Here is a 12,670-nt window from a genome sequence, read left to right as displayed (position 1 = left end):
CCTGTATGACCAGGACCGTCTGTAGTACAGCCTGTATGACCAGGACCGTCTGTAGTACAGCCTGTATGACCAGGACCGTCTGTAGTACAGCAGGTATGACCAGGACCGTCTGTAGTACAGCCTGTATGACCAGGACTGTGTGTGTGTGTGTGTGTCTACTCACTCATGACAGCGTGCTGTGCCGCCTGCAGGACAGCCTGTATGGCCATGGCCTGGGCGTTAGCCTCCTCGGCAGCAGCGTGTTGTGCCGCCTCCTCGGCTGCAGCGGTAACAGCCAGCTCCTCGGGGGTTAAACCCGTCACCATCAGGGTCTGCTGCCCCCCCGAGCCACCTTCAGACATCAGCTCCGCAGGAAGGCCCTAGGAGGCAAAGAAAAGAAAAGAAAGTTCAGGACATTAAACATATTTTTTTCAATGTTACTAAAAAATGTTTTGTTGGCACACAATTCAGTCGCTCATGTGTGTTGCTAGGAGGAAACACAGCATTTCATTCTGTGGCCTTTTCCAAGACATGACAGTGAACCTGTGGATGGTAGTTTCCTTCCGTGAGTGTTGCACTGTATGTATATATATACAGTACCAGTCAAAAGTTTTGACACAGCTACTCATTCAAGGGCTTTTCTTTATTTTTACTATTTTCTACATTGTAGAATAATAGTGAAGACATCAAAACTATGTAATAACACATATGGAATCATGTAGTAACCAAAAAGTGTTAAACAAATCAAAATATATTTTACATTTTATACATTGTAGCCACCCTTTGCCTTGATGGCAGCTTTGCACGCTCTTGGCATTCTCTCAACCAGCTTCACCTGGAATGCTTTTCCAACAATCTTGAAGGAGTTCCCACATATGCTGAGCACTTGTTGGCTGCTTTTCCTTCACTCTGCCATCCAACTCATCCCAAACCATCTCAATTGGGTTGAGGTCGGGTGATTGTGGAGGCCAGGTCATCTGATTCAACACTCCATTACTCTCCTTCTTGGTCATACAGCCCTTACACAGCCTGGAGGTGTGTTGGGTCATTGTCCTGTTGAAAAACCAACCAAAAGTGTCCCACTAAGCCCAAACCAGATGGGATGGCGTATCGCTGCAGAATGCTTTTGTAGCCATGCTGGTTAAGTGTGCCCTCAATTCTAAATAAATCACTGACAGTGTCACCAGCAAAGCACCCACACCTCCTCCTCCATGCTTCACGATGGGAACCACACATGCGGAGATCATCCGTTGACATACTATGCATCCCACAAAGACACAGCGGTTGGAACCAAAAACTCAAAAATGTGGACTCGTCAGACCAAAGGACGGTTTTCCACCTGTCTAATGTCCATTGCTCGTGTTTCTTGGCCCAAGCAAGTCTCTTCTTATTATTGGTGTCCTTTAGTAGTGGTTTCTTAGCAGCAATTCGACCATGAAGGCCTGATTCATGCAGTCTCTTCTGAACAGTTGATGTTGAGATGTGTCTGTTACTTGAACTCTGAAGCATTTATTTGGGCTGCAATCTGAGGCTGATGAACTTATCCTCTGCAGCAGAGGTAACTCTGGGTCTTCCATTCCTGTGACGGTCCTCATGAGAGCCAGTTTCATTAAAGCCCTTGAAAGTTTTTGTGACTGCACTTCTTCAAAGTTCTTGAAATGTTCTGTAATGACTGACCTTCATGTCTTAAAGTAATGATGGACTGTGATTTCGCTTTGCTTATTTGAGCTGTTCTTGCCATAATATGGACTTGGTCTTTTACCAAATAGGGATTCTTCTGTATATTACCCCTACCTTGTCACAAGACAACTGATTGGCTCAAACGCATTAAGGAAAGAAATTCCACAACTTTTACCAAGGCACACCTGTTAATTGAAATGCATTCCAGGTGACTACCTCATGAAGCTGGTTGAGAGAATGCCAAGAGTGCGCAAAGCTGTCATCAAGGCAAAGGGTAGCTTACTTTGAAGAATCTCAAATATAAAATATATTTTGATTTGTTTAACACTTTTTTGGGGGTTACTACATGATTCCATATGTTTTATTTCATAGTGTTGATGTCTTCACTACTATTCTACAATATAGAAAATAGTAAAAATAAAGAAAAACCCTGGAATGAGCATGTGTGTCCAAATGTTTGACAGGTAATTCATATATATAACTGAATGTACTGTACCTCCTGCTCCCCCTGGTTCTGTTCCTCCATGCCCTCCACATGGACCTGTATCCCAGCTGCAGCAGCCTCCTCCAGGGTCACGACCCTTACTGTGCCCTCTGGGAGACAGTCGGTCTGCATGGCCTCCTCTCCCTCTATACATGCCGCTACCATCGCCTCAGACGACCCAGACATCGACGAGATCTCCTGGTGGAAGGAAGGGTCGAGACAGAAAGGGGTCGGGGGACAGAAAGGGATCGAATGGTCAAAAGTAAAATGATACCAAAATAAACACCTCTAACAGTCTCTTACTGCAGTGACTATCTGAACCAGCTAACCACAAGAGAATAGACACTATAACAGCCTTGTGTGTGTGTGTGTGTGGCCCTTACAGGTACGGAGGGTCCAGGTGTGGGTGTGGACTGGGTAACCGTGGTAACTGCTCGACCAGACGCCACCACGGCGCTGGACTCTGTGGTTACCGAGGACGACGAGGGAGCCTCTGTAGTTCCGTTGTCTCCCTGTGTCGAGTCACCAGGCTGGGCTGGAGGGAGGAGGGACGTCACACAATTAAGACCCAAACATCCCCACACGGAGACCCAAACATCCCCACACGGAGACCCAAACATCCCCACGCGGAGACCCAAACATCCCCACGCGGAGACCCAAACATCCCCACGCGGAGACCCAAACATCCCCACGCGGAGACCCAAACATCCCCACGCGGAGACCCAAACATCCCCACGCGGAGACCCAAACATCCCCACGCGGAGACCCAAACATCCCAACGCGGAGACCCAAACATCCCAACGCGGAGACCCAAACATCCCAACGCGGAGACCCAAACATCCCAACGCGGAGACCCAAACATCCCAACGCGGAGACCCAAACATCCCAACGCGGAGACCGAAACATCCCAACGCGGAGACCCAAACATCCCAACGCGGAGACCGAAACATCCCAACGCGGAGACCCAAACATCCCAACGCGGAGACCCAAACATCCCAACGCGGAGACCCAAACATCCCAACGCGGAGACCCAAACATCCAAACGCGGAGACCCAATCATCCCAACGCGGAGACCCAAACATCCCAACGCGGAGACCCAAACATCCCAACGCGGAGACCCAAACATCCCAACGCGGAGACCCAAACATCCCAACGCGGAGACCCAAACATCCCAACGCGGAGACCCAAACATCCCAACGCGGAGACCCAAACATCCCAACGCGGAGACCCAAACATCCCAACGCGGAGACCCAAACATCCCAACGCGGAGACCCAACGCGGAGACCCAAACATCCCAACGCGGAGACCCAACGCGGAGACCCAAACATCCCAACGCGGAGACCCAAACATCCCAACGCGGAGACCCAAACATCCCAACGCGGAGACCCAAACATCCCAACGCGGAGACCCAAACATCCCAACGCGGAGACCCAAACATCCCAACGCGGAGACCGAAACATCCCAACGCGGAGACCCAAACATCCCAACGCGGAGACCCAAACATCCCAACGCGGAGACCCAAACATCCCAACGCGGAGACCCAAACATCCCAACGCGGAGACCCAAACATCCAAACGCGGAGACCCAATCATCCCAACGCGGAGACCCAAACATCCCAACGCGGAGACCCAAACATCCCAACGCGGAGACCCAAACATCCCAACGCGGAGACCCAAACATCCCAACGCGGAGACCCAAACATCCCAACGCGGAGACCCAAACATCCCAACGCGGAGACCCAAACATCCCAACGCGGAGACCCAAACATCCCAACGCGGAGACCCAAACATCCCAACGCGGAGACCCAAACATCCCAACGCGGAGACCCAAACATCCCAACGCGGAGACCCAAACATCCCAACGCGGAGACCCAAACATCCCAACGCGGAGACCCAAACATCCCAACGCGGAGACCCAAACATCCCAACGCGGAGACCCAAACATCCCAACGCGGAGACCCAAACATCCCAACGCGGAGACCCAAACATCCCAACGCGGAGACCCAAACATCCCAACGCGGAGACCCAAACATCCCAACGCGGAGACCCAAACATCCCAACGCGGAGACCGAAACATCCCAACGCGGAGACCCAAACATCCCAACGCGGAGACCCAAACATCCCAACGCGGAGACCCAAACATCCCAACGCGGAGACCCAAACATCCCAACGCGGAGACCCAAACATCCCCACGCGGAGACCCAAACATCCCAACACGGAGACCCAAACATCCCAACACGGAGACCCAAACATCCCAACACGGAGACCCAAACATCCCAACACGGAGACCCAAACATCCCAACACGGAGACCCAAACATCCTGTATGTAGGTCGGAGAAAATATTACTAACATCTTAACTCTTAATCTTCTGTTTTAAAACACTAAGGCTGTGTTTATACAGGCAGACCAAATCTGATCTTTGGACCAATCAGATCAACCTTTTCCCCAATAATTGGGCAAAATATCAGAATATGTAGGCCTGTGTAAAAGGAGCCTAAGGGACAATTTCCCCCAGACCTAGAGATTAAGCCTAATCTTTCTGGAGATTCACTTTTGAGTAGATTTTTTTTAGTCTCGGACTTGACTTAATCTGTGTCTGAAAACAAATCCTCTCTAAAAACGCCAATGAGAACAGAATGGGTTAAAGGCCGTCATGCTCAGTGGATAGATAGATAGATCCCACCTGTCGTAGCCGTGTTGGTGGTGCCAGTCTCGTGCGTTTCACACGGCGGATTGGAACACACCCTCTGGACCGTGCCTGTCCCCGTCCCCGCCAGGTTGGACGTAGTCTGAGACGGGGTGTTGGTGGTGCCCGTTTCGTGCGTTTCACACGGCGGGTTGGAACACACCCTCTGCACTGTCCCTGTAGTCTGCCCGTTGCCCATACTGGAGTCGGCCTGCGTCGACGTAGTGGTAGTGCCAGTCTCGTGTGTTTCACAAGGTGGATTGGAGCAGACCTGTGTGTCGCTGCTGCCTCCAGCTCCGGCCTCAGTGGGGCTTGTCTGGTGTGTTTCACAAGGTGGACTGGAGCAGACAGGAGAGGTGAGGGGGGATCCTCCTCCACCACCACCGGATGACTTGCTCTGGTTATCTGAGGACGAGGAGCTGAGCGTCATGCCCATCTTGTCAGAGCCCATGTTAGAGCGTGCGGTGGTCGAGGTGTAAGTGGTCCCTGTTCTCAGAGTCTCCGGTCGTAGCACCCCGGGCACAGAGCTGGTACCAGAGACAGACGACGGGGAGAGGGCTCCGGAGGAGGGGGGCGGAGAGGACGGGGGATCAGACCCGCTGGTGTTGTCGATTACGCAGGAGCCCTGTTGTTGTTGCTGGTTGGATCCCATGTTACAGCTGGCGGTCGTCTGGGTGTTGGTGGTACCTGTATCGTGGGTCTCTGACGGCGGGTTGGTGCACACCTGCTGTACCTGGCCCATGTTGGAGGACGCCGTCGTCTGGGTGTTGGTGGTACCTGTATCGTGGGTCTCTGACGGCGGGTTGGTGCACACCTGCTGTACCTGGCCCATGTTGGAGGACGCCGTCGTTTGAGTATTGGTGGTGCCGGTTTCGTGGGTTTCACACGGCGGGTTTGAACACACCCGCTCCACCCCACCATTACCAGTCATGTTAGCGGAGGCTGTGGTCGCTGTATTGGTGGTGCCAGTCTCGTGGGTCTCGCAGGGTGGGTTTGAGCAGACCAGGGTTACCGTTCCTGGGTCGCCTGCCTCGGGCTGGGTGGACGAGGGTTCGGCGGAGGTGGGGGAGGACAGGATGGAGACCGGGAGGTCGTGGACAGGCTGAGCATCCACACCACTGGGGGTCGTGATTAGGGTCACCTGAGTGGGCTGAGCTCCCGCCTGGAGGACAGAACGAGTACAGGTCAATCAGGAAGTCAATAGAAACTGTTTTTAAAGATGTGTAAGCATTTATTTTCCAACACACAGAAGAGGTCAATAAAACAAGTTACAATACAAATCAATCTTGCCAATAAAAAAAAATACATATTTGAATAAATAAAAACATATTTAACTTCTCTGGGATAGGGGGCAGCATTTTCACTTTTGGATGAAAAGCGTGCCCATAGTAAACTGCCTCCTACCTCAGTCCCAGATGCTAATATATGCATATTATTAGTAGTATTGGATAGAAAACACTCTGAAGTTTCTAAAACTGTTTGAATCATGTCTGTGACTATAACAGAACTTATTTGGACAAACCATTCAGAATTTTTTTGTTTTGTTGAGGTCACTCTCTTTTCAATGGGTTTTCATTGGGAATACAGATTTCCTGCAGTTCCTATCGCTTCCACTGGATGTCAACAGTCTTTAGAAATTGGTTGAGGTTTTTCCTTTGAGAAATGAAGAAGTAGCCATGTTCAGAATGAGGCTCCAGTGAAGTGTACTGTTTTTTAGAGGCCCGTGACCAGAAAGCATGCTACACATTGTTTTCCTCCGGTATTGAACACAGATCATCCCGTCTTCAATTTGATCGATTATTTACGTTAAAAAAATACCTAAAGTTGTATTACAAAAGTAGTTTGAAATGTTTGGACAAAGCTTACCGGTACCTTTTGTAGTCATGTTGAGCGAGTTGGAACCGGTGTTTTTCTGGATCAAACGCGCCAAATAAATGGACATTTTGGATATATATCGACGGAATTAATCGAACAAAAGGACCATTTGTGATGTTTATGGGACATATTGGAGTGCCAACAACAGAAGCTCGTCAAAGGTAAGGCATGAATTATATCTTTATTTCTGCGTTTTGTGTCGTGCCGGGAGGGTTGAAATATGATGGTCTGTGATTGTTAGCTGGGGTGCTATCCTCAGATAATAGCATCGTTTGCTTTCGCCGTAAAGCATTTTTGAAATCTGACACTTTGGCTGGATTCACAACAAGTGTAGCTTTAATTTGGTATATTGAATGTGTGATTTCATCAAAGTTTAATTTTTAATAGTAATTCATTTGAATTTGGCGCTTCGCATTTTCACTGGATGTTGGCCAGGTGGGACGCTACCGTCCAAACATATCCCAGAGAGGTTAAATGACAATTGATTCCTTCCGAGTATGAGGTTTTCTACAGGTTTTTTCATGATGGCATGTCTGACCAGAAGAGAATCACGGCAAGGCCTGCTTTTCACAGACAGCTGTCTCCCAGGCGTATCACTGTGGCAGCAGGACAAGCATAGCAGCAAAACATTTTATAATGGGAGTCAACCCATCGCAAGGAGTCATGACAACATGACAGGATGGATGCATCTGCACCAAACACGAACAACTCTCCCGACGTAAAAAAAAAAACCTGCCAGATAAGACGCCGACGACACTGCGTTTACAAAAGGCAGCCCAATTCTGATCATTATTTTTTGGGGGACCGATCAGATCCTTTTCCCAAATAATTGGGCTGCCTTTTGTAAACGCAGCCTACGTTGTTCTACATGAACTATACCTGAGCTGCGGAGACGGTGACCTGTCCAGGCAGAGCGGTCATGGTGCCCAAGGTGGTGATGGGAGTAGCCGTGGCAACGCTTCCACCCGCCAGGCTCGAAGACACCGTACCAGTCACCGTACCAAACGTTGTCACACCTAAGGGGAAGGGACAAGGTTAATTGATTATGTATATTGGTAGGCTGAAAATCCAGACCGGTTTTGTGCTAACATTCCACCAGGCGTGTTAAGGAGTGGAATGTCAACGCTAATAAGACTGGCACTCGGGCTAATCTATTGGGACAGATGCTTCAAAACAGTACAAGCTAAAGCATGATCGTTCAACGCATCCGACCGTGGACGATTCACTAAAACTAAACGAATCTTTAGGGAACACAACTCTAGTCAAAGGATGAAGCGAAGCGCGCCGACTAGCAAAGAGCTATTACTGAACATCCTTACCTGTGGTTCCCTTGACAACGAGGGTGGTGACGTTAGGTTTGACACCGGAAACGGTAACCGGGGAGACGAGACGTACTCCTCCCATGGGGACTGTCCGTAAAATAGTCCCGGGTTGTCCAGGGGCACCCTTCAGTACCACCTGGTAGAAACATAATATTAACAGAAGGTTAAAGAGGGGATAGAGGGGGGGTTGGGGTACCTGTGTGAGTCCCTGCTGACCAGGCCCAGCTCTGGGCATTGTGCTGATGTTACTGTACCAGGGTTAAAGGTTAGAGAGGGGATAGAGGGGGGGGGGTTGGGGTACCTGTGTGAGTCCCTGCTGACCAGGCCCAGCTCTGGGCATTGTGCTGATGTTACTGTACCAGGGTTAAAGGTTAGAGAGGGGATAGAGGGGGGGGGGTTGGGGTACCTGTGTGAGTCCCTGCTGACCAGGCCCAGCTCTGGGCATTGTGCTGATGTTACTGTACCAGGGTTAAAGGTTAGAGAGGGGATAGAGGGGGGGTTGGGGTACCTGTGTGAGTCCCTGCTGACCAGGCCCAGCTCTGGGCATTGTGCTGATGTTACTGTACCAGGGTTAAAGGTTAGAGAGGGGATAGAGGGGGGGGGGGGGGTTGGGGTACCTGTGTGAGTCCCTGCTGACCAGGCCCAGCTCTGGGCATTGTGCTGATGTTACTGTACCAGGGTTAAAGGTTAGAGAGGGGATAGAGGGGGGGGGTTGGGGTACCTGTGTGAGTCCCTGCTGACCAGGCCCAGCTCTGGGCATTGTGCTGATGTTACTGTACCAGGGTTAAAGGTTAGAGAGGGGATAGAGGGGGGGGGGGTTGGGGTACCTGTGTGAGTCCCTGCTGACCAGGCCCAGCTCTGGGCATTGTGCTGATGTTACTGTACCAGGGTTAAAGGTTAGAGAGGGGATAGAGGGGGGGGGGTTGGGGTACCTGTGTGAGTCCCTGCTGACCAGGCCCAGCTCTGGGCATTGTGCTGATGTTACTGTACCAGGGTTAAAGGTTAGAGAGGGGATAGAGGGGGGGGGGGTTGGGGTACCTGTGTGAGTCCCTGCTGACCAGGCCCAGCTCTGGGCATTGTGCTGATGTTACTGTACCAGGGTTAAAGGTTAGAGAGGGGATAGAGGGGGGGGGGTTGGGGTACCTGTGTGAGTCCCTGCTGACCAGGCCCAGCTCTGGGCATTGTGCTGATGTTACTGTACCAGGGTTAAAGGTTAAAGAGGGGATAGAGGGGGGGTTGGGGTACCTGTGTGAGTCCCTGCTGACCAGGCCCAGCTCTGGGCATTGTGCTGATGTTACTGTACCAGGGTTAAAGGTTAGAGAGGGGATAGAGGGGGGGGGGTTGGGGTACCTGTGTGAGTCCCTGCTGACCAGGCCCAGCTCTGGGCATTGTGCTGATGTTACTGTACCAGGGTTAAAGGTTAAAGAGGGGATAGAGGGGGGGTTGGGGTACCTGTGTGAGTCCCTGCTGACCAGGCCCAGCTCTGGGCATTGTGCTGATGTTACTGTACCAGGGTTAAAGGTTAAAGAGGGGATAGAGGGGGGGGTTGGGGTACCTGTGTGAGTCCCTGCTGACCAGGCCCAGCTCTGGGCATTGTGCTGATGTTACCGTGCCAGGGTTAAAGGTTAGAGAGGGGATAGAGGGGGGGGTTGGGGTACCTGTGTGAGTCCCTGCTGACCAGGCCCAGCTCTGGGCATTGTGCTGATGTTACTGTACCAGGGTTAAAGGTTAAAGAGGGGATAGAGGGGGGGTTGGGGTACCTGTGTGAGTCCCTGCTGACCAGGCCCAGCTCTGGGCATTGTGCTGATGTTACTGTACCAGGGTTAAAGGTTAAAGAGGGGATAGAGGGGGGGGTTGGGGTACCTGTGTGAGTCCCTGCTGACCAGGCCCAGCTCTGGGCATTGTGCTGATGTTACTGTGCCAGGGTTAAAGGTTAGAGAGGGGATAGAGGGGGGGGTTGGGGTACCTGTGTGAGTCCTTGCTGACCAGGCCCAGCTCTGGGCATTGTGCTGATGTTACTGTACCAGGGTTAAAGGTTAGAGAGGGGATAGAGGGGGGGGTTGGGGTACCTGTGTGAGTCCCTGCTGACCAGGCCCAGCTCTGGGCATTGTGCTGATGTTACTGTACCAGGGTTAAAGGTTAGAGAGGGGATAGAGGGGGGGGTTGGGGTACCTGTGTGAGTCCCTGCTGACCAGGCCCAGCTCTGGGCATTGTGCTGATGTTACTGTACCAGGGTTAAAGGTTAGAGAGGGGATAGAGGGGGGGTTGGGGTACCTGTGTGAGTCCCTGCTGACCAGGCCCAGCTCTGGGCATTGTGCTGATGTTACTGTACCAGGGTTAAAGGTTAGAGAGGGGATAGAGGGGGGGTTGGGGTACCTGTGTGAGTCCCTGCTGACCAGGCCCAGCTCTGGGCATTGTGCTGATGTTACTGTACCAGGGTTAAAGGTTAGAGAGGGGATAGAGGGGGGGGGGGGGGGGGGGGGGTACCTTTGTGAGTCCCTGCTGACCAGGCCCAGCTCTGGGCATTGTGCTGATGTTACTGTACCAGGGTTAAAGGTTAGAGAGGGGATAGAGGGGGGGGGGTTGGGGTACCTGTGTGAGTCCTTGCTGACCAGGCCCAGCTCTGGGCATTGTGCTGGTGTTACTGTACCAGGGTTAAAGGTTAGAGAGGGGATAGAGGGGGGGGGGTTGGGGTACCTGTGTGAGTCCCTGCTGACCAGGCCCAGCTCTGGGCATTGTGCTGATGTTACTGTACCAGGGTTAAAGGTTAGAGAGGGGATAGAGGGGGGGTTGGGGTACCTGTGTGAGTCCCTGCTGACCAGGCCCAGCTCTGGGCATTGTGCTGATGTTACTGTACCAGGGTTAAAGGTTAGAGAGGGGATAGAGGGGGGGTTGGGGTACCTGTGTGAGTCCCTGCTGACCAGGCCCAGCTCTGGGCATTGTGCTGATGTTACTGTACCAGGGTTAAAGGTTAGAGAGGGGATAGAGGGGGGGTTGGGGTACCTGTGTGAGTCCCTGCTGACCAGGCCCAGCTCTGGGCATTGTGCTGATGTTACTGTACCAGGGTTAAAGGTTAGAGAGGGGATAGAGGGGGGGTTGGGGTACCTGTGTGAGTCCCTGCTGACCAGGCCCAGCTCTGGGCATTGTGCTGATGTTACTGTACCAGGGTTAAAGGTTAGAGAGGGGATAGAGGGGGGGGGGGGGGGGTTGGGGTACCTGTGTGAGTCCCTGCTGACCAGGCCCAGCTCTGGGCATTGTGCTGATGTTACTGTACCAGGGTTAAAGGTTAGAGAGGGGATAGAGGGGGGGGGTTGGGGTACCTGTGTGAGTCCTTGCTGACCAGGCCCAGCTCTGGGCATTGTGCTGGTGTTACTGTACCAGGGTTAAAGGTTAGAGAGGGGATAGAGGGGGGGGGGGGGTTGGGGTACCTGTGTGAGTCCCTGCTGACCAGCCCCAGCTCTGGGCATTGTGCTGGTGTTACTGTACCAGGGTTAAAGGTTAGAGAGGGGATAGAGGGGGGGTTGGGGTACCTGTGTGAGTCCCTGCTGACCAGCCCCAGGTCTGGGCATAGTGCTGGTGTTACTGTACCAGGGTTAAAGGTTAGAGAGGGGATAGAGGGGGGTTGGGGTACCTGTGTGAGTCCCTGCTGACCAGCCCCAGGTCTGGGCATAGTGCTGGTGTTACTGTACCAGGGTTAAAGGTTAGAGAGGGGATAGAGGGGGGGTTGGGGTACCTGTGTGAGTCCCTGCTGACCAGGCCCAGCTCTGGGCATTGTGCTGATGTTACTGTACCAGGGTTAAAGGTTAGAGAGGGGATAGAGGGGGGGTTGGGGTACCTGTGTGAGTCCCTGCTGACCAGGCCCAGCTCTGGGCATAGCGCTGATGATCTTGCCTGGTGTCCCGGTGCCTGGTGTCATCATCTTAGTGGTGATAATGGTAATGGGTGACTTCATACCACTTCCTGTCACTCCTGACCAGACAACAGATTAAATACCATTTAGTAACAGGAAGTTGTCGTCATACGTAGACACATTTAAAAAATGTTCCATGTGGTTGCACCAATGGGCCACTTATGAAAACGGTGTAACAAAATCCCAAAATGTAGCGCTGACTATGAATCAAACGATCTACAAAACACTCAACATTAGTAAAAACATATTTTTTAACAATATTTGAATCACAAATTGCCTTTCAATTGGTTGATGTATAGGAAGCAGACAGGACTAACCCGCTTGTCCGATGGCAGACATGGGTATGGTCTTGATGATGTGCGTGCCAGGCTTGGTGGCGGTGGGCATGCCGCTGTAAGATAAGATGGTGGGCTTTCCCCCCGCGGTCCCAGCCTGGGACGTAGTGATGATCGTGGTGGGCTTTCCGTCCGCTGATGTCACCAGCTTCAGGATGGTGCCCGCCGGGAGGGGACCTTTAGTCTGGTTGAAAAGGAAGGCCGATAGAGGGGGTTCAGGGTTAGGGGTCGGGAGGTCAAGATAGAGGTGGAAGCTGACAACAAGAAACATGGTCCTTCGAGACGGATATCTCAGGTTGGTTGACTGATCGCGTACATCAGAATACTAGGCCCCGATCGCGTACTGGACTAGGCCGATCGCGTACAGGACTAGGCCGATCGCGTACTGGACTAGGCCGA

General features: G+C 52.1%; 1 protein-coding gene across 1 annotated transcript in view; it reads right to left on the bottom strand.

The window, feature by feature from the left end:
* hcfc1b (host cell factor C1b) overlaps positions 1 to 12,670 on the bottom strand; it is a 60,497-nt gene that overhangs the window by 26,669 nt on the left and 21,158 nt on the right. Inside the window, exons 11-18 of the mRNA XM_039008697.1 lie at positions 12,254 to 12,525; positions 11,862 to 11,995; positions 8,024 to 8,162; positions 7,584 to 7,720; positions 4,827 to 5,991; positions 2,527 to 2,678; positions 2,156 to 2,341; positions 164 to 359 (exon numbers count right to left, since the gene is read on the bottom strand). Coding sequence (XP_038864625.1) covers positions 164 to 359; positions 2,156 to 2,341; positions 2,527 to 2,678; positions 4,827 to 5,991; positions 7,584 to 7,720; positions 8,024 to 8,162; positions 11,862 to 11,995; positions 12,254 to 12,525 — 2,381 coding nt within the window. The remainder of the gene's footprint in view (positions 1 to 163; positions 360 to 2,155; positions 2,342 to 2,526; positions 2,679 to 4,826; positions 5,992 to 7,583; positions 7,721 to 8,023; positions 8,163 to 11,861; positions 11,996 to 12,253; positions 12,526 to 12,670) is intronic.

This window comes from Salvelinus namaycush, chromosome 14 (genome assembly GCF_016432855.1).
Source record: "Salvelinus namaycush isolate Seneca chromosome 14, SaNama_1.0, whole genome shotgun sequence".
In the NCBI taxonomy this organism is placed as follows: domain Eukaryota; kingdom Metazoa; phylum Chordata; class Actinopteri; order Salmoniformes; family Salmonidae; genus Salvelinus; species Salvelinus namaycush.
The sequence above is the reverse complement of the archived record's forward strand: the minus strand, read 5'-3'. Positions and strand labels throughout refer to the sequence as shown.